The sequence below is a fragment of the Piliocolobus tephrosceles genome, chromosome 2, assembly GCF_002776525.5.
Source record: "Piliocolobus tephrosceles isolate RC106 chromosome 2, ASM277652v3, whole genome shotgun sequence".
Classification (NCBI taxonomy): domain Eukaryota; kingdom Metazoa; phylum Chordata; class Mammalia; order Primates; family Cercopithecidae; genus Piliocolobus; species Piliocolobus tephrosceles.
Window position 1 is genome coordinate 8,867,164 of NC_045435.1, and position 26,036 is coordinate 8,893,199.

The following is a 26,036-nucleotide window of genomic DNA, read 5'->3' on the forward strand; positions in this document are numbered from 1 at the left end:
TCTGAAGAACAGCAACATCAACAGCCTGTAGTAACAAGGTTATATACAGTTAAGGTGTCTGCCAGATGCAGTCTCTGCCTTTGTAGTTACATGTGGTTCTCCCTGCATCTGTGTCTAAAGTTTCCCCCTCTTAGAAAACACCAGTTGTTGGATTAGGGCCTACCCTAAATCCAGAATGACCTCATTTTAACTTGATTACATTTGCAAAATCCAGTTTCCAGATAAGGTCACATTTGCAGGTACCAAAAATTAGGACTTGAACACAATTCAACCCACAACAGTCTGACATTAGAAAAGGAGGCAGAGAAGACGTCAAGCATAGGCAACTAAAGAAATCTATGTACAAGAAGGAAAAAGTGAGAAAAACGATGGTAGATGTGGGGTGATGAGGGGACACCACGTGGAAGGAGGTTTTTTGTATTTTTAGTTGTTACCCTTAGTGTTTTAAAGTTTGTAAAACTGCAGATCCAAGGCCCCACTGAAGAGCTACAATTACAGATTATAATTTGCAAAAAGAAAGACAAAATCAATTTCATGCAAATATAAGATGAACACACCAAATATTTTGTTCAGCTCATCGTTAATGAGGAAATCAGTAAAATGTTAAAACTGTCCATAGAGTATTTGAGAAGCTAGGTGTTGATAGGCAATGTTAGGATATGATTGCTGCATTAGGTGGTCAAAACTGATTAATGGCCAACAAGGCCTTAAACTTTTAGGTTATTTTTTTTCAACTATACAGAAATTATATTCGTCTTTACCAAACAGCAATCTGTAAGTTAACACGTAACCAAGACTGCAGCCTTTAATCAGCATTAAGTAGCAGGTGGTAATTATTTTGCCCTGTAACTTTGAGTGGCTTTTGCTTTTTATGACATTTAAAGGATGTGCTGCACACTGTTTTTTTTTACCCTGTTTCCAAGTTTCAGGTCATCTTTCTGACGTACTTGTTAGAATCCATGGAGGTGTAAATAGGAGCCTGAGAACCTTTAATTAGCGTGTAGATGATTCTAACATTGACTTGACTTTGAGTACCACCAAATAAGAGAAAACTGCGAGTCTTTTAGTGTCCATCTGAGGCTGGAACCCATTACTATCTAATGACACTCATCCCTTGGATTTTGTGAGTTTTTTCTCTTTCTATAGCGCTCAACTCTTCGACAAAGAGAAATTATTTAATGATCTGGGATGGAGCTTTTGCCAGGCGGATAGATGCTCAAGAAGAATACAGTGGCTAGGAAGCAGAGGTACCAGAAAGAGTGTAGTTAATACATTGGACATGAGGCTCAGACTAGGTAGAGAAAGAAATGAGGACAGGATCAGCTTGATAGATGGAGAGAAAAGAGAAAAATCCACTTCACACAAAGTATGCAGTGGGTGCAAGAGAGCCGAGAGGTCAGGAGACTATAACCAGAAGAGTGAGATGTTAAAGTTTTTAAGATTTCAGAGTTGGGAGTAGTTTCCAATAATGGCAAAAACAAAGTCCAGGTTGGGATCCTGAGGGTGAGTTACTGAACTGCAGTAGAGGTCGTTGGGGAGATTAGTGAGCAATACTTTCTCATAAATTTATACTTTCTACAAGACACTAGAAGCTTTAAAGCTGCTATACATTTAAATTTCCTAAAATAATGTGCCATTGTTCTCTTAACTTTAGCCAGATTGTATCCAAGTGTACTGGGTCAATAAACAATGGGCAAAAGCTGTTCTCGTCTTTTATGACAATAATAGTACTCACAGATATTTATTGAGCACATTGTTATGGCTTAGGACCTTGACACCAGTTGTTTTCATATGGTATGTCATTTAAATATTAACCTTGGTAGCTCAAATTGTTAATATTCCCATTTTACCCCTGGCAAAACTGTGATTTAGCAGCAATAAGTAACCTTTTCAAGGTCATTGTGAGTGGTAGATAGGACATTTAAATTCATTGTATGACTCCAGTGTGTTTCACCATTGCATTCTAGGTAGAGTGTGTGCATGGTGGAGTTGAAGAGGATTTATATATAGCTCACATTCCTTCATGTTATTCAGTTTTGTAGATTATCACACATGCAGAGATGAGTTTGAGCTTAAAAAAGAATAAAGCTGGGGGCAATGTCTTTTAAAAAAAATTGTCACATTGACCCTCTTTAGACTCTGAATGCATGTGCATCTTATGCAGTATTTTAAAAATTAAATAAATGATTTATCAAGCCACAAAAAACCATGGAGGAAACTTAAATACATTCTACTAAGTGAAAGCAGCCAATCCGAAAAGGCTACAAACTGTAGGATTCCAACTGTAAGATGCTCTGGAAAAGGCAAAACTAGGGAGACCCTGAAAAGATCAGTGGTTACCAGGGTTTTGGGGGAGGTAGAGATGAGCAGGTGGAACATGGGATTTTTAGGGCAGTGAAACTACTCTGTGTGATACTGTAGTGGTGGGTACATGTCACATATTTGTCCAGACCTGTAGAATGTACACCGGGAGTGAACCCTAATATGAACTGTGGACTCAGGGTGATAACGATTTGTCAGTGTAGGTTTATCAGTTGTAACAAATGTATCAGTTTAGTCAGGAATGTTAATGAAGGAAGCTATGCAAGTGTAGGGGCAAGGGATATATGACAAATATCTGTTCTTTCTATTCAGTTTTATTATGAACCTAAAACTGCTTTAAAAAGTGAAATATAATTAAAATACTAAATTTATGTTACATATATTTTACCACAATTTAAAAACTGTAGGGATGGAGAAAGATATATCTTGTGAACACTAAAGAAAACTGGAGTCGCTGTATTAGTTTCAGACAAAACTTCAGAACAAGAAAATTACCAGGGTTAAAGAGGACATTAAAGAATTAAGTGAAATTAGAGTAGTATTTGAATTATCTGAGATTTATAATGACGCACCTTAACCTCACAATTACAAGGTTGATATGGTACTTCTGGTCTAAAAATTCGCAGTGCCAAATAATATATTAAAAACTGTATTGTAACAGAATGAAATCAGATGTATTAGTTAACAGTTGCAACTTGCTCTTAACACTTTTATGTTGCATAAAAGCTCCATGCTTTCTCATTTTAAGATCTCACAGATGTATTACGTGACCGAAGTGACACTTACTTAGAGCAAGTATAGTCAGACTCACCAGTTCACCAAAAGAAAAACCTTGAAAACTCACTGGAAAAGTTTAAATCTTTGCTCTCCATTTTTGGCATATTTGTGCAAGCATATCTTGCGTTTGTATTTGCTGTTAAAGGAAATAATTTTGGAAATCACAGTGTTCATATTATTAAAATTCAGTAAAATATATATATATATATGTAAAAGAACGTAATTAATACAATTTATCAGTAGTGATATGGCTCAAATCTGGAGGGGGCTGGAAAGTCACATGGAATCAGCATCACAAGCACATACTTAAACAAAAAACACACTTGATTTGGAGTTTAATTAGAGTAGCCTAAAACAGCATGCATTCTTTGTTGCAATAATTCATTGTCATTTAAATATGTTGCATTTTCTTCCTATTTTTTTCTAGGGATAAGTAGTTAAAAAAAAAAGAAAAAAAAAGTGTTTTTTTTCCTGGAATAATATCAAAATTTGTATCTGGCTTAACACATCTGACCTTACACTCTTCAGAGGAAGTGAACACATGTTCTATGAGTAATTCCCTAAATAAATGTGCAGCCAAAGAAGCAGTAAGATCAAATTCCAGTGTTTTTTCTTACTTCTTAGCTGGAATAAAATTAAAATTCAAAAATTAGGCTACCAGACTTCTACCCTTTTTGATCACTTATAGTCTGGTGGAGACGATGTCGGGGAGGAGGAGGAGAAAGAACCTGTCAGTGATAGTGCTGATGGAGTTTGGAGAAGGAGAAAGTTAGTGAAGTTGGAGTTGGTGAGAATGTATGGATTGGTGCTGTGAACATGGCTTTTTCCAGTAATTTCTTTTAGTCAATTCTGTCTTGTGAGAAGGAGTAATAGTAGGTGGTGTAGCCTGGTTACAGATCATTATTTTTCCCGGTGTACAAAGTTACTCAGAATTAATAGCAGTCAGGGATGATTACTGTTAGCTCCCTTTCCTCCTAATGTTAAGAGCTCCGACCCAGAAAAAAATATCATTTGAGGCCTATAGACTAATAAAAAGAATCTTTTTCTTTAATGTAAAGAAAAATAAAACATTCCGTTTATTTTTTAAGAAATTGGAAAGTCGGAACATAAAACTCTTTAGCGTAACTGCTGATCTTTGGGGGAAAATCAGTCTCTTATTGAAGAGAACAGCATTATCCTGTGGGCCAAATGGAACCCAGCCAAGAACTAAACCAGATCTTTTTTCTGAGATTTTCTAGCTTTGACTCTAAGTCAGCGCTTAACCTCAGCACTATTCGCTATTCAGGTTGATCATTCTTTGTTCTGAGGGACTCTCCTGTGCATAATAAGATGTTTTAGCAGCTTTTCTGGCCTCTACCTACTAGATGCCAATAACACCCCTCCCCATCCAGTTGTGACAACCAAAATTGTCTTAAGACACTGCCAAATAGGAGGTAAAATTGCTTCTGTGGGGGTCCTCTTCCCCTCTGCCCTGCAACCCACCTTTTGAGAATCACTGCTCTAAGTGTATTACAGAATTGGTTGATCAAGAATGTTTTCCCAGTTTGAGTTCTACTTTTAAATATTTTGTCGTATTTTAAGTATCTTGGTGGAATAAGCTTTACTTTTAAGAACTGTAAAAATAAACTGGAAACGTATTTCTAATTTAGGAGTGAAAATGAGAACGAGGTCTTTCCTTGATTTGCAAATTCAATGTTAAGACCTTTGCATGCCTAGCACAGGAGTTTTCAGATTGCAGTTGGAGACACATTAGCGGGTCATGAAATACTTTAGTGGTTCATGAACGTGCTTGCAAAAATGTATAGGGTCACAATGTAAAAGGTATTTCTTTTGGCATAAACAAAAAACATATGTGTATGCCTAGCCTTCCCTTTCAGACTGAAATATTCTGAACATATGCTCCATAGCAGTAGGTGCTTAGTGAAGCTGTTTATCCAGTCAGGTTAAACTTGTCAAATATTTTTTGAGATACAAAACATTCAAATGTGTTCGTTGCTGAAGATTGGAGACCTGTTGTTAACTTTAGTTTCTGGTGCATATCATCTTGCTTGCAGGAGGAGGGAGCTCGGAACTCCATCACATAGTTTAGAACATTCTTGGCACGTTACGTGTGGACTGTTCCTGCCCTCCCCCTACACAAAGTGATGAAAAAAGACAACTCTGCAATTATTGTCTTCATCAGCATGCACGCGAAAGTCTTGTTTTTTATCAGTTACTATTTCTTTTGTTAACTTTTGTAGAAATTATCCTTCATGTTGGAAAGGTCAATAAATGGTTTGTGTATTTATTGAGAATCAAACATGAGCATAAGACATCTAAAAATGACTCCTAACACTCTGCTTGTACTTTTTGTAAAAATCATTTTTAAATGACAACCTTGAGTTGAATAATAGCCTACAGGGAATACCTTAAGTGTGACAGTCTGCCACTGCAAAGTCGTAGATTCAGCTGTTGATAGAAAATTCCTGCGTTTCTGAAATTCATCTACACTTTCAATTACCTAAAAAGCTGCCTTTGTTTCTATTTACTAAAAAACATACGTTTATATTTGGAGTTATTTCGTTTATTTGGTGGTTATTTTTTGAAGATGGAACCACCTCCAGGAAGAGTGTTTTCATCGTTTCAGTAGTAAGGACGTTTCAGACTAGTTTTATAATGTTAGAAACTCTGTCTTAGGGTGGCAGTTTTTTCCTCTGAGGAAAAATGTTAATGATTGTTTAAGGGTAATTTATCTTACAATTCATTTTCACAGTAGATTTTTTTATATCCCTGTGTTTTTAATTTAGCTGATATCCAGCAGAGATAGTCAAGGTATTTTCATGCCAGTTTCAGGGGAAATTTGTGTTAGGGTTTGTTTTGTTTTGTTTTGTGTTTTGTGGACTGTATAACATCCTACATTTTATATTTGCAAGAGACCAGTGGATATATTGCACAAAAATCCACGTTTATTACATTCTGCACTTATATTTTTTGTATTACTGAGTTGCTAAGCCTAGTTCTTGTATATGAAATGAAAGCAAGTATAGAAGATAGCCGAAATTTGATGTTGATTAAAAACTAAGCTTTGTGTGAGAGATAATTGTTTCAAAAGCCAGGTTTCTAGCACTGACCTTTAAAAGTAGACTAAGGAGCAATACTAATATGGATTCAACAATAAAATTTCTTTATCAGCCAAGGATATGATTTTTAAGTATTGTCATAAGAATTTAGGTACAAAGTTGTTCCATCATTAAAGTTAGTTTTGAGACTAGTTTGAAATTACTTTTTCATAGATTAATGTACAGTTTCCTTATTCAATTAATAAACATTTATTTAGCATCCACTACTTACTAAATACTATATGAAGTTCTTATTCGTAGGCTTTTAAAAGCTTACATCTTTTCTAGCAAATATTAGCACTGCATTGTTCTTAAAAATAATCAACATAGTAGAAAGTTCTGTTACAGCCCTCTGTGTCCGTATTGAGTTTGGAACTCAGCAGTGTCACTTTTAACATAGTTTTTGTGTAAGTGCTGTACTATTCCGAAAGGTGTTTATAAATAACTCTTTTGAAGGACAAAATGCTATTATTTTAAAAGGATATATTCATCCTCCTACTAGAAAGAGATTTATTTGAATCTCATTGTTACGGAATGCTGAACAGTACAATCAGAGCAGCTGCTGAAACTCCTAAATGAACATTAATTTTTTCTTCTGGATACTCAGTGAAAACAAAATACAAACTTTATGATAAAGAATGCAAATATTTCATTTTTACAAACATGTTGTTATCTAAGTTTCTGTATTTAGCTGCTGAATAAATTTCTGGAGCAAATAATGCTGCTGCCAAGATATAAAGATCATTTTTTTCTAATCTTTAATTTTACTTCTCCTTATTCTGTAGGGAAAAAAAATAAGGTATGTGAGAGAGACTACTAAAAAGTTAAATTTCAGTAAATATAGGATTAAACTTCATTATATATTGCTTTAATAATTTCAAGAAGGAGTGCCTTGTAGTCTGTTATCCAGCCAATAATCTACATAATCTTTAGTACGCAGTGTTTTTTAGAAGTCATTCAGCTTCTCACGTTTATGCAGCCAACAGATATGTGAAAAAAATGCTCATCATCACTGGCATTAGAGAAATGCAAATCAAAACCATAATGAGATACCATCTTATGCCAGTTAGAATGGTGATCATTAAAAAGTCAGGAAACAGATGCTGGAGAGGATGTGGAGAAATGGGAATGCTATTACACTATTGGTGGGAGTGTAAATTAGTTCAACCATTGTGGAAGACAGTGTGGCAATTCCTCAAGGATCTAGAACTAGAAATACCATTTGACCCTCCAATCCCATTACTGGGCATATACCCAAAGGATAATGAATCATGCTACTAGAAAGAAATATGCACATGTATGTTTATTGCGGCACTATTCACAATAGCAAAGACTTGGAACTAACCCAAGTGTTCTTCAGTAATAGACTGGATAAAGAAAATGTGGCACATATACACCATGGAATACTATGCAGCCATAAAAAAGGATGAGTTCATGTCCTTTGCAGGGACATGGATGAAGCTGGAAACCATCATTTTCAGCAAACTGTCACAAGGACAGAAAACCAAACACTGCATGTTGTCACTCATAAGTGGGAGTTGAACAATGAGAACACATGTACACAGGGAGGGGAACATCACACACTGGGGCCTGTCGGGATGGGGGGCTGAGGAAGGGATAGCCTTAGGAGAAATATCTAATGTAGATGACAGATTGATGGGTGCAGCAAACCACCATGGCACATGTATACCTATGTAACCTGCATATAGTGCATGTGTATCCCAGAACCTGTATAATTTTTTAAAAGTAAAGAAAAATATATCATTCAGCTTCTCACAGATATTTTAGTTCATGATTTGTAAATAGATGAAGCTGATCACATATTTTTATATTTTACATTCACTTTTTTTTTTTTTTTTTTTTTTTTTGAGATGGAATCTTGCTCATCACCCAGGCTGGAGTGTAGTGGCGCGATCTCGGCTCACTGCAAGCTCCACCTCCCAGGTTTACGCCATTCTCCTGCCTCAGCCTCCCGAGTAGTGGGGACTACAGGCGCCTGCCAATGCGCCCGGCTAATTTTTTGTATTTTTAGCAGAGACGGGGTTTCACCATCTTAGCCAAGATGGTCTCGATCTCCTGACCTTGTGATCCGCCCACCTCGGCCTCCCAAAGTGCTGGGATTACAGGCGTGAGCCACCACGCCCGGCCTACATTCACTTTTTGAACAATTACTCTAAGTTGCTCTTCTTTTGAAGATTGGATTTGTTATAACATGTATATGTATATTTAGTAACTAATTTATATTTACTTTTATTTGTTCAGAATTGAAATATCCTTGAACTTATAAATTATATAGGTAACCATTGATTATTTTGACCTAACTTGGCTTCTCTTGGCTCCTGTGAATAGATATACTAAGAACAATGTTAAGTCTTGTGATTTGTTAAAGGATACAAAGTTACAGCTAGATAGGAGGAATCTACCACTGCAGGGTGTCTATAGTTAACAAAATTATGTAGTTTCAGGTAACACAAATGATAAATGTTTGAGGTGATGCATTTGCTAATTGCCTTGATCTGATCACTATACATTATATGTATCAGAACATCACTATGAACCCCATGAGTATGTACAATTATTTGTCCATTAAAAAAATTAAATAGAAAGTATGGGTGGTATAAAATATTTGATGTCATACGTATTTTTAAATCTTCACAAAAAATCATTATAGAGGCAGTAAAATGTGTGAGAATAATTTATCATTCTTTTCACTTTTTTGTTTTAAAGGTGATGGATGTGGACACACTGTACTAGGCCCTGAGAGTGGAACCCTTACATCCATAAACTACCCACAGACCTATCCCAACAGCACTGTTTGTGAATGGGAGATCCGTGTAAAGATGGGAGAGAGAGTTCGCATCAAATTTGGTGACTTTGACATTGAAGATTCTGATTCTTGTCACTTTAATTACTTGAGAATTTATAATGGAATTGGAGTCAGCAGAACTGAAATAGGTAGGACATTTTTTTGTAAATGTACCTGTAAATACATCATTGTCTCAATGATGTATTTTTTTTGATATTAACATGAAATAACCATGCTGCATAAAGTGCTATGTGGGAAATTATTGAATATGTGTAAAATTCTCGAATTTGAGTTTTTTGGGAAGAGAAGATTCTTGTCTATTTATTTTCCTAATAAACACATATTGGTACCCTTGCCCAAGATGCCACTGTACTACTAAGAAGGAGGAAGTTAATTCTCTCTCTCTCTTTTTTTTTTTTCTTTTTTGATACGAAGTCTCGTTCTTGTTGCCCAGGCTAGAGAACAGTGGCGTGATTTTGGCTCACTGCAACCTCTACCTCCTGGGTTCAAGTGAGCCTCCTGCCTCAGCCTCCTGAATAGCTGATTACAGGTGCCTGCTCATACCCAGCTAATGTTTTTTGGATTTTTAGTAGAGATGGGGTTTCACCATGGTGGCCAGGCTGTTGGCCAGGCTGGTCTTGAACTCCTGATGTCAGATGATCCACCCACCTCAGCCTCCCAAAGTGCTGGGATGACAGGTGTAAGCTACTGAGCCTGGCCAGTTATCTCATTTTTTTAAAATGTTTTCATCTCATAATTTTATTTGCAGTTGAAGAATACATGTATAATTCATGCTTAGGGGACAGTACAGCATGGTGATTACAAGCAAGGGTTTTGGATCCAGACTTCCTGAGATTAAAGCATAACTCTCATCAGCTTGCTGTGTGACTTTGGCCAGATTACCTGACCTCTCCATTTTTTATCTTGTGAAAAACACAGGGAATGAACTAGTATGTGTAATGTGCTTAGAAAAGTGAACAGCACCTAAGACATAATATATGCTGAGTAAATGGTAGTTGCCATTGTTGTTCTTGATTAAGAGCAGTGGTTCTCAATTATAGCTGCATATTAGAGCCACCTAAGTAGTAAACAATACCTTAAACCCAGTTACCATCCTAGACCAGTTGGATCAGAATTGATTAGGTGGAACCCAGGCCTCAGTATCTTAAACGCTTTCTGGGAAAATCTCTTTTGCAGTCAAGGTTAAAAACCTTTAATTTAGGCATCAGTACATTTCTTAAGCAAGAAAGGTGGAAAAATTTGTAAGGCTTTTTAGGTGAACTAACATTATAAGAATTCTCTGTGAGTTTATTTAGAAACATTTTTTGGTTCCAGTGTGTAAAATATCCTTCAGAACTGTAATAGGAATCCAGTATACTGTTCTTTAAATACCGTACTGTGTTCATCCTCTGGCCTCCTCTCCACCTCTAGTGAAGTCTTTCATTTCTTCTTTACTTTTTGGCCTCTTACCTACCAGAGGAAAAATTCCTGCCCTGTCTCCCAGGCTGCTGATTGATAAACTTTGGTGCTTCTCAGTCAGCTCTTGATTAACCTGGTGGTTTGAGCACCACGTGCATATTGCATGAATATATGGTATTGAACAAAGTTTTAGGAACACAAATCGCCTGAGGATGTAGAAAAACTTACTGTAATATTAACACTAATAGAAGATAATTGGATAGTAAATGTCTCCAACAGATGCAGTAGAGAGCACACAGTACCACCTGGGCATTCTTTAAACAACAGTGAGAAAAAGTGAACCACCGTTTGGTCACCCCTCTAACACTTTACAGGAAATAAGGGAGATAGAGAAATACATTCTACTGACTGTAAGGTCTAAATTAAGGAAATGTGAAATTCTGTAGAACAAACGACCTAGTTTCTTCAACATATAAATAGCATTTAAAAAAATAGGAGGAGGGGGAAGGGAACTGTTCTACATTGCGACATATCTTCCTAAAGTATTATGTAGACTTTGCTTGGATCTTGATTCAAGCTAAACACTGAAAGAAAATATTTTTAAGATTATCATAGAAATTTGAAGCATTGGGCATTCAGTGATAGTAAAGAATTACTGTTTTAGATGTAATAATGTTAAAATTATTTTTAAGTTCTAATGTGTTACAGACATTCTGAAGTTCAAATGTCTAGGATTTATGTTTAAGTATATGAGAAATAGGGAGAAGGATAGGAGAAACAAGGGGGCCTTGGTGAAGCTGAGTAATGGGCAGATGGGAATTGTTATACCTTCTTCTTTCTACCTTTGTGTAATTTTGAAAATTCCAATAAAGAAAAGTGGTTTTGTTAAAATAAGGCAAGAGAATTACATATTTAGACAATACATAGTGGCGCTGTTGCTAGAGAGGAGGAGTGGCACGGGGAAGATTCTGAGCACAGGTTTTAAATGGCTTGCTAAGTTCTCAAAGCTCCAGGAGTTACTTGCTAAGAGTCCTTTTTCTACAAAGTGTTGAACCTGCCCAGACTTTACATAGTCACTTTCTGTACAGTCTGAAGATTAAAAGAAGTAATACTTTGCAGTGTTTGGTGTGTAGTAGGTATTTAATAAATCCCCACTTACCCTTATTTCCATTGCTTTTTCCTGTTCTCCTCATGAGTGAATGGAAAGCTGCAGAAAGGTCAAGGGGCCTGAGTGATGATGGTCCCTGTTGGGCTTCAGTTTGTACCTACCCTTCCCCCATCACATCTACTATATACCCACTGGTCCTCCATTTGGTAGCAGCCTATGGTTAGTGGTAGAAAAGTTTCTTAACATATTGCAGAGAAATAAAGATAATTCAAGAATAGTCATTTAACATTCTGGTTAAGATAGGTCTGCAAACAATTACAGGATAGAAACAAATACATTGTAGGCATCAAGATTTCAGTGATAATGACACTGAATCTTTTTTTTTTTTTTCTATATCATGTTTTCTCAGTGCCCCTTTAGAAAACAAGTATTAAAGGAGAAGAGAGTTCGTTGGTCTCTCTGTGTTTCTGATGTTTACATTTGAAGTATATGGGCTAATTATTTTGTGGGATGTTTGTCTGATGCTTCCTCATGATAAGATTCCAGTGACAGACTTTTTGCAAGAATACCACAGAAGTGATGTTCTCAGTGTATCATATCATGGCACATGAGATTGATTCGTCCCATTTCTGGTGCTGTTAACTTTGATACTTTGGCTAAGGTGATGTCTCCCAGTTTTCTACACTGTAACTATGCTGCTCTTCAAAACCAATACTTGTCTGATTGGGAGATTCTTTGAAATGATGGAAATATCCTGTTACTCATCAAACTTACACCCACTAGATTTAGGATATATTAATCTTGTATGAATCAATTATTTTGTAATTTCATTATTCCATCTATATTTATTACGTTTTTTTTTTTCCTACTGAAAACAGGATCTTTCCCTTCTCTCCCATTTGTTTGTTTATCTCAGTGTGAAGTCAGTGGATTCCTATGTTAGGCCATCACTCATCACCCTTTCCTGTCATTATTTTGGTGCTCAGATTGTCCCAAATCTCCAGTGGGAGCCTCCTCATGCTAGCTCCTGTGTCCTTTGGTAATGTCTTTATCATTCTTTGAGTACTTCTTTATATTCTGGCATGGGATATTCTAGATTTATCTTGTGCTTGCCCTACTCCAGCCTGGTTCTTTTTAGTGGAGAATGGTATTAGAAATCAATGTCTGGTTGCTAGGTTTAGACCAATGAGCTACCATATGCCCTATCAACAGACAGATTTAGTAAATAGACATTTGTGTATACATATGTATATCATGTACCTGTGTTATATCTTTTTATATTTATCTGTCTGTATTAAAGAGTATGAGTTTATGCTGATACCTTTAGTACTAATGCAACATTATAGGGTTCATTCTGTCCTTTTCCTATCTCTCTTTCTAACTCACTTCTCTGACAGTGAGAAATCTTGCTCCCATTACCTCTATTTACTTGTTCAGTGCTATAACCAGAAAATAGTTTTAGAATTGCTAACCCATGACTAGAACTGAAAGAAGCCTACTACCTAGAATTCGTACCTGAGGACTTACAGTCTAAATACTACATTAAAAAATTCTTTGGGCTGGTTCTTACTCCATCACCACCTGCCCTTCAATGTGGTTATGTTACTCATTTGAAATATGGTTTGGTTTATTTCTTTCTGTTTCTTTCTGTTCATCTTCCATTATAGGTTTTTTTTCTTTGTCCTTTTTGGTTCTCTTTTGTTAAATATGTTAAACATTAACATGATTCTCAAAGTTAAAACTGTACAAAAAGATAGATAAGTGACATTCCTCCTCTTTACAGTGCATTTCTTCTATCCTTTTAACCCCATCTCCACCCACTCCCTGTAGCTAACCCATTGCATTAGTCTTTATACAAATGACATTTATATTTTCTGTTTTCTCCTTTCTTACACAAAATTTAACATTCTTTCAATGTTCTTTTGTACTTTGCTTTCCCGCCACTTATCAGTGTTTTCTGGAAATCACTGTGCATCACTTTGTAGAGATAGTCCTCATTCTTTTTACAGCAGTATACGACTCCATGTGAATGTATCATAGTTTATTTAATCACTCTTTTATGAATTATTCTGTCGGTTGCTTTCAATATTTTACAGTTATAAACTATTTTTGTATTCTTTGAGGTGTCTTTGGTGTAGATTCCTGAAGTGCAGTTGCTGAGTCAAAAGGTAAATTATACACTTTGTTAGACATTGCCAAATTGGAAGTTATACCAGTTTGCATTTCCATAGCATAAAAATGCTTGTTTTCCACAGCCTTCCCAACAAAGTGAGTTGTCATGTCTTTTAAGTTTTGCCAATTGATAATGATAAATAGTACTCAGTATAGTTGTAATTTGCATTTCTCTTACTATGAGTGAAGTTGAACTGTTTTTTTCCGTATGTTGACGGCCCTTTTTTTTCCTTCTTTTTTTACTTTTTAGCTCTTTCTGTCTTTTGCACATTTTTCTATCAAGTTTTTTTTTTTTTTTTTTTTTTTTTAAAGACAGGACTTTCTGTATTGCCCAGGCTGGCCTCGAACCCTAGGCTCAAGCAAGTCGCTCACGTCAGCCCCCTGAGTAGCTGGGACAACAGGCACACACATTTGCCCATCTGTCAAGTTTTCTCGGTCTTTGTTTCTCTCAGGTTTTAGGAGTTCTCATTATCTTTTAGGGATGTTAGTCTATAAACATAATAGTGGTATATGCTACAAATAATTTCTCCTAATTTGCCAGTTGTCTTTTGACTTTGTTTATGGTACTTTTTTTCAACCATGTAAACTTTTAAAAATGTGTTAATAGTTAGATTCTTTAGTCTTTTTTTAAATTGCATCTAGATTCTAAGTCATAGTTAGAAAGTCTCTTCCTGTATCCCAACTAAAGATAAATTTACCCATTTTTTTTGTAGTGGGATTATGTTATTTCATTTTTTATATTTAGATCCCTGGTACATCGGGGTTTTTTTCTTTTGTACGGCATGAGGTGTAGATCTCATTGTGTTTTCCATATGACTAAACACTCGTCCCATCACCGTTCATTTAAAAGTTTACGTTTGTCCCAGTGGTTTGAAATACTGCCTTTATCATATACTGCAGTTCTCTATGTGCTTGGGTCTATTTCTGGACTTTGGGTTGCACTCCACAGATGTATCTATCCACATACCAGAATGTGACTGTTTTGTAAAGGCTTTCAGAGGCTTTATAGTGTGTATTAATGCCTGATGGGGCTTAGCCTCCTTTCAGAAATGTTCATTTTTAGTGTTTTCCTAGCTCTTCTTGCCTGTTCATTTATCCATGTGAAATTTAGTATCAGCTTATCTAACTCCATAAAAAAGCTCGTTGGTGTTTTTATTGAGATTGTGCTATTTATAAATTAACTTCATGATGTTGAGTTATCATGTTCAAGACCAAGAGCTCTTTTTTTTCCTCCTTTCTTCACATCTACTTTTGTTGTCTTTAAGGATTGTTTTAAACTTTTTCTCATGTAGGGTTGACACATTTTTTTGTTAAACTTAATCCTTAACGTTTTGTCTTCTTTGTTGCAATGGAGATGGAGGTGTTTTTGTTTTGCTATTATGTCGTGTAATGGGTTCCTAATTATGTGAAGACTGTATTTCTATATGTTGATTTTTTTCTGCTATTTTACTGAGTTTTTAAAATTATTTCAGTTAGTTTTATCATTCACTTTCTAGGGATTTTCAGATATACAATCACATCTGCAAATAGAGATAGTTTTACTTCTTTTTTTCCCAATTCTTATGCCTATGGTTGATGCTTTCATCTAATTGTACTGGCTAATACCTCCAGTCCAGGACTATGTTAAATAGTAGTAGAGATAGCGAGCATCCTTTCCAGGTTCCTTATCTTAGTGGAAATTTAAAGTGTCTGAGCTCAGGTTGCCATAACAAAATCTGTAAACCGAGTGGCTTAAAAAATAGCAATTTACTTTCTCAGAGTTCTGGAGGCTAGAAGTCCCACATCAAGATGCCAAGCAATTCAGTTTCTGGCAAGGGCTGTCTTCCTGACTTGTGGATGGCCACCTTCTTCCTGTGTCCTCACATGATGAGGGTTGGAGGGATGAGGAGAGAGAAACAGCAGGTTCTCTCATGTCTCTTTTTATAAGGACACTAATCCTGTGGATCAGTGCCCCACCTTAGGAAAATTAAAACCATTTAATTTTAATTACCTCCCCAAAGAGCCTGCTTCCAACTATAGTCACATTAAGAGTTGGGACTTTAACAGCAATTAATTTTGGGGGCGTACCGGTATCTGGTCCGTAATAGGAAGTATCCACTGATTTCTGTTAAGTGTTGTTATCAAGAAAGAATATTGAATTTTGTTGAAAAGCTTTCTTAGCATCTATGGAGGTAATGATACAGTTTTTCTATCTAAATCTATTGGTATGGTGTATTATATTAATGGGTTACCTAATATTGAACCAGCTGTGCATTGTTGGAATAAATATCTCTTGGTTATGGTGTGGCATTCTTTTAATGTGGCATTGGATTATGTTTACTAATATTTTGTTAGTATTTTTACATAAATATTGATAAGTGATATTAATTTGTAATTTACTTTGCATTTTCTTTATCAGACTTAGGTATTGATATTATACATATAAATAAAAAGAAATATGAAGTTTTCCTTTTTACTTCTCTGGAAAAATTTGCAGAGAATATGAATAATCTAGTATTTGAAGGTTTCACTCTGTGAAACTATCTTAGCCTCGTGAGTTTTTGGTAGGATGCTTCCTTAATGATGTTCTCTGTTTCTTCTCAGGAAATTGGTCTGTTTGAGCTTTCTACCTCTAATAGGTCCAATTGTAATAAGCTATACTTGCCTGGTAATTACCCATTCACCTAGGTGATCTAATACATTTGTCGTGATGTCTGTAAAATAGAATCTTACATTTATTAAAATGGTTATTTCAGTGTTTTTCCAATAGTTGTTTCCCTCCTGTCATTTCTTGTTTTACATATTTATGCTTCCCACCCTCTTTTTTCATTAAATTAGCTAGGGTCATGCCTATTGTGTTAAATGTTTCCAAAAAATTCATTTTGATTTATTAGAGCTATTGTTTTTCTGTTGTCTACATTATTAATCTCTTATTTTCATGATTTTAAAATTTTTGGGTTTTTTTTTTTACTTTGTTAACTACTAGTTTTAGCTAGCAATTTAATTCACTTTTTCTTTCATTTTTATTGATAAAAATATCTAAGCCTATGAATTTTACTTTGATCACATCCTTAAGAATGGTATCACTGATTAATATTGGTCAATTACATCATTTATTAGGAATTTTGTAATTTTGGTTTGTTTTTCTTTTACCCAATAATTGTTTAATAGGTTTATTTCTAATTGGAAGGACCTTTCTTTGTTATTGCTAATAATGTATAATTTTATTGCATTAGAGTCAGAGAACATTGTAAAATTTCTACTTTATGGAACTTTCTAATGACTTCTTTATAAGCTAATGTATGACCAGTTTTTTTGTGAATATTCTATATATACTTGAGAAAGTTTACTCTCTACTGTAAAAAGTTTGATGTACATTTAAAGTATCTGTCTTTATTTTGCTGTTTCGGTCTTCTATATTCTTTTTTTTTTTTTGAGACGGAGTCTCGCTCTGTCACCCAAGCTGGAGTGCAGTGGCTGGATCTCAGCTCACTGCAAGCTCCGTCTCCTGGGTTCCCGCCATTCTCCTGCCTCAGCCTCCCGAGTAGCTGGGACTACAGGCGCCCGCCACCTCGCCCGGCTAGATTTTTGTATTTTTTAGTAGAGGCAGGGTTTTACCGTGTTAGCCAGGATGGTCTCGATCTCCTGACCTCGTGATCCGCCCGTCTCGGCCTCCCAAAGTGCTAGGATTACGGGCTTGAGCCACCACGCCCGGCCGGTCTTCTATATTCTTATTTTATCTACTTGATCTCCTATTTGGCGTGGTTCTTTCTCTTTCTTTGCTGTGTCTCCTGGAGGTTTTGCTTTAATAAAGTTGCTGTGTTGTGTTGACTAGATATTCATAATTCTAATATCTCCATTTTAAATTATGACTTCTCACATTTAAAGGTTTCCTACCCATCATGTAGTACTTTTTAGTTTGAATTCTTTGTTTGGCACCAGTATCACACACATACCCTCCTATTTATTCCTTACTGTTTTCATTATCCTACTGTGTCTGTGCCCATCACTTTATTTTTAGCCTTTCTGAATCACTTTGTTTTGGGTGTGTTTCTTGTATATTGCATATTTTTGGGTCTTCATGAGCCAAATTGCAAATATTTTTTAATGTCTAAGTTAAATCCATTTTCATTTATTTATAACTGATACATTTTAGCTCTTCCATATCTTTTAAAGTTATGTGTATTATATTTTTTGGGTTTATTTTTCTACGTTGTTTTCTATCCTGGGTTTTTTTAAGTGTCTTTTCGTGTTTGGTAAGGTTTGTAGTTTTGTTCTAGGTGCTGCTTTTCAATTTATACTTTTTAAAATGCCTGTGGTCCCTATTGTCGTAATCATTTACTATCCAATTTGTGCATTTTTAATGGTATTCTTTATTTTCTATCTATTGCCATATAACATTCAATGAACTAGACTTCTTTCCACTTCCTTCTGTACCCAGTTTCCTCTGATTTATTCTGTTTAGTGTGGCTACAACAGAATAACTGAAGCTGGATGTTTTATAAAGAAAGCAGGTTTATTTGGCTCATAATTCTGGTGACTGGAAAGTACAAGAGTAGACAGCTCATTATATAAAGGTTTTGTGCTGCCTCAACTCATGGAGGAAATTGGAAGGGGAAGGGGCTTGTGCAGAGAGAGGGGACTGAGGAGGCCGACTCGCTTTATAACAACCCACTGTCATGGTAACTAATTCAGTCCTGTTTGAGTTAGAACTGATTCCCATGAGATGGCATTAATCAATTTATGAGACATCTGGCCCCATGACCCAAACAACTCCCATTAGGCCCCACTTTCCAATATTGTCATGCTGGCAGTTAAACTTCAACATGAAGACTACACTTTCAGAGATCATTTATGTAGTTTATTATTAGAAAGTTTCTCTGAATGTGTAGAACACTGGAAAAGATGATCTAAGACTACCGTGAATACGTCTGTGCACACAAACTAGAAAGTCTAGAGGAAATGGATAAATTCCTAGAAACACACAACCCCACAAGTTTGAATCAGGAAGAAACAGAAATCCTGAATGGACCAAGTAATAAGTAGTGAGGTTGAATCAGTAATAAAAAATCTCCCAACAACAACAACAACAAATGCCCAGGACCAGATGAATTCACAGCTGAATTTTACCAGACATTCAAAGAACTGATACCAATTCTACTGAAACTATTCCGAAAGATGGAGAAAGAGGGAATCCTCCTTCCCTAATTCTTTCTGTGAAACCAGTATCACCCTGATACCAAAGCCAGGAAAAGACACAACAAACAAGGAAAACTGCAGACCAATATTCCTAATGAACATAGGTGCAAAAATCCTCAACAAAATTCTAGCAAACTAGATTCAGCAGTATATCAACAAGATAATTCAGCATCAAGTGGGTTTCATACCAGGAATGCAAGGATGGTTCAACATATGCAAATCAACAAATGTGATTCACCACATAAATATAATTAAAACAAAAAAAATTTCAATAGATGAAGAAAAAGCATTTGATAAAATTCAGTATCCCTTCATGATAAAAGTTCTCAACAAACTAGGCACAGAAAGAACATACCTTAAAATAATGAAAGCCATATATGACAGACTCACAGCTAACACACTGAATGGGGAAAAACTGAAAGCATTCTTCCTAAGAACTGGAACAGAGAAGAATGCCTACTTCTACCACTTTTATTCAACGTAGTACTAGAAGTTCTACCTAGAACAATCAGGAGGCAAGAGAAAGAAATAAAGGGCATCTAAGTTAGAAAAGAGAAATCAAACTATCTCTGTTTGCTGATGATGTGATCTTACACCTTGAAAATTGTAAAGACTCCTCCAAAATCTCCTAGATTGGATAAATGAATCAGTAAAGTGTCAGGTTACAAAATCGCCATACACACATCAGTACTACTGCTGTATACCAGTAATGTACCAAACTGAGAATCAAATCAAGAACTCAGTCCCATTTACAATTGCTGCAGAAAAAGAAAGAAAAAAAAACCCCCTAGGAATATACTTAACCAAAGAAGTGAAAGATCTCTACACATAGAACTGCAAAACACTGATGAAAGAAATCATAGATGATACAAATAGGAAAACCTCCTATGCTCATGAATTGAAAGAATCAGTATTGTGAAAATGACCATACTGCCCAAAACAATTACACATTCAATACAGTTCCTACCAAAATACCACCAATGCCTTTTTTCTTTCTTTCTTTCTTTTAGAGAGAATTTTACTCTTTCACCCAGTCTGGAGTGCAGTTGTGCAATCTTGGCTCACTTTAACCTCAGCCTCCTGCTTTAGCCTCCCAAGCAGCTGGAATTACAGGAGTGTGCCATCATATCCTGCCAAAAACACTATTTTTCTCAGAATTAGAAAAGAAAATCCTAAATTCAAATAAACCAAAAATCCTGAATAGCAGAAGCAGTCCTGAGCAAACAAAAGAACTCTGGGGGTATCACTTTAACTGTCTTTAAATTATACTGCAAGGCTACAGTAATCAACACAGAATGATAACTGGTATAAAAATAGACACATGTACCAATGAAACAGAATAGAGAACCCAGCTATAAAGTCAAATATCTACAACCAACTGATCTTTGACAGAGCAGACTGAAACATAAAATGGGGGAAAGGACACCATATTCATTCGGTGGTGCTGGAAAATTGGATAGCTATACACAGAAGAATGAAACTGGATCCCTATCTCTCACTGTCTACAAAAATTTACTCAAGATGGAGTAAAGACTTAACCCTTTCCCCATTTGCTCTGAGAATACTCACCAGTGGCACTTGCAGCTGCATCATTTACCCCAAAGTAAATTTTCCACAAAATAGCACCCTATTATTATTATTTTTGCATTGCTCTGGTATATCAACTTTGGAAACAAAAGGCATTATCCTATTATAGTACTCCGTTTTTAGTAGTGGTATTTCCACTTACAAAATATAATCTCAATCACTGAAAATGTCAAATCCTAGAAAACAGCATCCCTACACATGATGTTAATATTGTTCTTAAAAAGTCGTTGGTCAAAGATTCATTTGATTAATTCAGTTTTTCTGAAATAGACGATTCTGATGATTCAGACAATTCTGATGTTAGTTCTGTTTAGAAATAACTCCAAAAACAGTTTTTATATTTTATTTTCACATTGACTATCAGTCAGATTTGCTTCAGCCTCAAAGAGCATGTTTATGTAAAATTAAATGAGCACCGGCAGCAAGCCGCACCTTTGTTTTGAAAACAGGAAAAGGGTCAAATGTAAGACCTGAAACCATAACAATTTTAGAAGAAACCCTAGGAAAAGTTGTGAATATTGGCATAGGCAGAGAATTTATGAGTAAGAGACAGAGCAAATGCAACAAAAATAAATAAAGGGGACTCCAGTAAACTAAAAAGCTTTGTACAGCAAAAGAGATAATCAGCATTGTAAACAGAGAGTAAATAGAGAACCTACAGAATGGGAGAAAATATTTCTAAACTATATATCTGACAAAGAGCGAATGTCCATAATCTACAAGGAACTCAAATCAGCAAGAAAATAAATAATTCCATTAAAAAGTAGAAAAACAACATGAACACACATTTCTCAAAAGAAGATACACAAAAGACTAACATATGAAAAATGCTCAATATCAGTAGTCATCACAGAAATGCAAATTAAAACTGCAACAAGATACCAATTTGCCCTAGTCAGAATGGCCATTAAGAAGTCAAGAAACTTCTTTTGTTGTTGTGTGCAGACAGGGAACATTTATACACTGTTGGCGAGAATGTAAATTAGTTCAACCTCTCTGGAAAACACTATGGAAATTTATCAAAGAACTAAAAGTTAGATCTACCATTCAGTTTAGCAGTCTCACTACTGATACCTGCCCAAAGGAAAATATGTCATTATATGAAAAAGATACCTGCACTAGTATGTTTATCACAGTAGAATTCACGATGGAGAAGATACGGAATCAACCTAAGAGTCCATCAAACCAGTGAGTGGATAAAGAAAATGTTATATATATATATGATGCACACACACACACAGTGGAATACTACTCAGCCTTTAAAAAGAATATATATATATATATATGATGTACACATACACACACAGTGGAATACTACTCAGCCTTTAAAAAGAATATATATATATGATGTACACATACATAGTGGAATACTACTCAGCCTTTAAAAAGAATATATATATATATATGATGTACACATACATAGTGGAATACTACTCAGCCTTTAAAAAGAATATATATGTATGATGTACACATACACACACAGTAGAATACTCAGCTTTTAAAAAGAATATATGATGCACACATACACACACAGTGGAATACTACTCAGCCTTTAAAAAGAATATATATATATGATGCACACATACACGGTAGAATACTACTCAGCCTTTAAAAAGAATATATATGTATATATGATGTACACATACACACACAGTGGAATACCACTCAGCCTTTAAAAGAATATATATATATATATGATGTACACATACACAGTGGAATACTACTCAGCTTTTAAAAAGAATATATGATGCACACATACACGCACAGTGGAATACTACTCAGCCTTTAAAAAGAATATATATATATATATTTATATGATGTACACATACACACACAGTGGAATACTACTCAGCCTTTAAAAAGAATGAAATAATGTCTTTGCAGCACCTTGGATAGAACTGAGGGTCATTATCCTAAGTAAAGTAACCCAGGAACAGAAAACCAAGTACTACATGTTCTCACTTATAAGGGGGGACTAACCTTCTGGATAAATGACAGCATACAGAATGCTGTAATGGACATTGGAGACTCAGAAAGGGGAAAGGTGGTAAGGGATTAAAAAATCACCTGTTAGGTACAATGTACACTATTTGGGTGATGGGTACACTAAATGCCCAGATTTCATCACTATAAAATTTATCTGTGTAACCAAAACTACTTGTACCCCTAAAGCTATTGAAAAATTTAAAAAATAATATAAATAAATTTCAACATGAGATTTGATGGGGACAAACCACGTCCAAATCATAGCACTCTCAGAATATACATTCATAACACACAGCATGTATCATATCTTCTTATTCTTCAACCCCATCTCTAACTGTTCTGGGTCTATAATTAAATATAATAAATGATCACTGTCAGTCTTTTTCCTCAAGTCCAACCACTAGTCTATTGTTGGGATGAAGTTCATCTTTGAATAACTTGATTTCTTAAGAAGGGCTTATGGTGCATATTGTGCATGTTGAAAACTGCTTACTTTGTAAATTTTTTATGGCCTTTAGGTCTGAAGGGGCTGCTTGATAATATCTAAATCTTGGATTGAAATGTTACTTCTTTTGAGTTAAAAAAAAATGCTTTTCCATGATTCCCTTACTTCATATTGTTTTTTGAGAAGTCTGATGGCAATTGAAGTCTCTTGCCATTATAAGGCATTTGGTTTGTACAGTGACCATGAGGATTTTTTTCTTTACCTTTAAAGTCTATTAGTTTTCTAAGGATATGTTTTGAAGTTGACCATTACAGGTTAGTTTTCACTGGTATCCAGTGGACTCTTTCAGTATGTAAATTCAGGTCTTCCTTTATTTCTAGAAAATTTTCTTGGATTATAGTTTTAATACTTCCTATTTAATGATTTTTTAAATGACATGAAAATTGTATGTATTTATGATGTACATTGTTTTGATACGTGTATACATTGTAGAGTGGATCAATCAGACTAATAAATGCATTACCTCACGTACTTAACGTTTTTGTGGTCAGAACACTTAAAAATCTCTTAGCATTTTTTAAGTAAATACACTGTTATACAGTGGCTCTTTTTAACTTATCACTCCTGTGTAACTGAAGTATTTGTGTCTCTTGACCAACATCTCTCCAACTCATCCTTCGAACTCCCCCTTCAATCTGTTCTACTCTCTGCTTCTGTGAGTTTGTCTTTTTTAGATTCTACATGTGAGTGAGATCATGTAGTATTTGTCTTTCTATGCCTTGCTTATTTCACTTAACATCATGTCCTCCAGTTTCATCCATGTTGTTGCAAATGACAGGGTTTTTTTCTTTTTTTTAGTATAGGCTGAATAGTACTCTGCTGTGTTCATATACCACATTTCCTTTATCCATTTATCTACTGATGGACATTTAGATTGATTCCATATCTTAGCTATTGTGAATAATGCAGCCGTGAACATGGGAGTGTAGATATCTTTTCAACATATTGATTTCATTTTCTTTGGATATGTATACCCAGTAGTAGAATTACTGGATCATTTGGTAGTTCTATTTTTAATTTTTTTGAGGAACTTTCATCCTGGTTTTCATGAACAGCTATACTAATTTAGATTCCCACCAATAGTGTAGAAGGGTACCGTTTTCTCCACATTCTTGTCAACACTTATCTTTGTCTTTTTGATAATAGCCATTCTAGCAAGTGTGAGGTGATATCTCATTGTGGTTTTATTTTCATTTTCTTGGTGTTTAATGGTGCAGAATATTTTTTTCATATATCTGTTGGCTATTTGTATAATAGAGGAGGGGATTGTTTTCATAAACTTTTTCTGAAAAGTACCTGCTTAGGTCTTTTTTCATTTTTAAAGTTATTTGTTTTCTTGCTTTTGAGTTGTTTGACCTCCTCATACGCTTTTGGTATTAACCCTTTACCAGATACACAGTTTGCAGGTATTTTCTCTTTCTCTGTCTCTTCACTCTGTTGATTGTTTTCTTTGCTATGCAAAAGCATTTTAGTTTGAGGTAATCCTATATGCCTATTTTTTAATATTAATATTTGTTCCATTGCTTTGTGTATTTATTTTTAATACTTATACATCAGTTGAAACTTCTTTGCCATTATATCCCCTTTCATTTCAGCCACATTCTCACCTTTTTACTTTTTAAATATTCTTTTTAGTCTGTTTTTTTCTTCTTCTTTTCAACATTCCTTATGTTTTCATTAGAATCTGTAATTCCTTGGGCACTTTATAATGTGGTCTTAATTCTTCATTTTTGGTATACTTTTGTCTTTTCTTGTATTTCTTTCCTGAGGTCAACCAACTCTCATTTCTTTCTGCTTTTTTGTCCATTTCTGCCCCTAGTTTCTGAATTTATGCTTCAAGATGTTTTATCATATCCCAAATGTTTGAGGACATTTAATTAAGTTTGGAGTGCTGTGCTGTAGTTTCCTTATGTCACTGTTTTTATAGGGGGAAAGGGTTTTCATAAACTAAATTTTAGGGACTCACATTTTTTGTTTTCTTTTTATACTGTGTATTTTTAAGTAGATTAACATTGTACCTCTGTATTTCTGTGGATAGGGCTGGCAGTTTGCAGTGGTTTATAAGCTTTGTAGCTCATAATAGGCCTCTTCGTTAATGTATTTTTTTTCTTCTGAGAGAGACCGTAGTTATATTTTTGTTTTGTTTTGTTCTTTCAGTATCCTAAATGTTTCCTCTGAGGTTTTGAGGCAGATTATTGAGGAATTGACAGCTGTCCATTTCTCAACAACATTTAACTGGAGGGAACTTACTCTCCTATGAGATCCTGGCCACATCCAAGAATTCCAATTTGTGAGCCTTTTAAGTGGATATTAAAAGGTTTTGACATCTCCTAAGTAGTGAAGAGTATATTTTTTCAGAAAAGCTTTAAAGAAATTTCTTGATATTCTATGAATGTCTTATCTGTGATGCTTGGCACCACATCTGGTTTTGCTGAAGTCTCCACATTATTATGACTCATTGCTTTTTGTATTAGCATACTTGGCATGAGAAACTGCCAGCTATACTGAAAGAATCTGTCAACTTAGAGCTAGGACCTTGAATCACTACCTTTTCAAGATGTTTTATTAAGAAATAGAATGTGAAGCTCTCTTCTTTACAGAAGTTGGCTTGTTTTCCAAAAGATAACTCTTAAAGTCCTTTACTAAAGTAGAAGTTTCATAAGAGAGAAGGAAAGCCCACTTGGAAAATTTCGATGGGGAATTTTGATATTACCTTATGAATATTTTAGCCCATCTGAATGCTATAAATTTTTCTATCAAGACCGTTTGGTTACCATTGTAGATAGTGGTAAAAACCTATGTGCTCTTTTGTCTGAGCTACAGTTCTGAAAGGATTTTAGAGGAGGCAACTGTGCTTATAATCAAAGAAATGCAAAGTTTTAAAACTAAGTACATTTTTTCTGACTTTTGGATTCATAAAAAAAAATTAAAATTTTAATGTGATGTTGGTGTGAGTGTAGTAAAACTGACCCTTTTTTATGTTGAAGATGTACATAAGTACACATTTCTGTATGTAGAAGGGGAATCGCTGGGTCACTGGGTTGCATATTTTCAGCTTTAGCAGTTATTGCCAAATGT

At 35.1% G+C, this 26,036-nt stretch overlaps 1 protein-coding gene across 1 annotated transcript in view; it reads left to right on the forward strand.

Moving 5' to 3' along the window:
* The window catches only part of DCBLD2 (discoidin, CUB and LCCL domain containing 2), a 96,607-nt gene that overhangs the window by 10,912 nt on the left and 59,659 nt on the right, over positions 1-26,036 (forward strand). Inside the window, exon 2 of the mRNA XM_023211954.2 lies at positions 8,925-9,152. Within this exon, the coding sequence (XP_023067722.2) occupies positions 8,925-9,152 (228 nt within the window). The remainder of the gene's footprint in view (positions 1-8,924; positions 9,153-26,036) is intronic.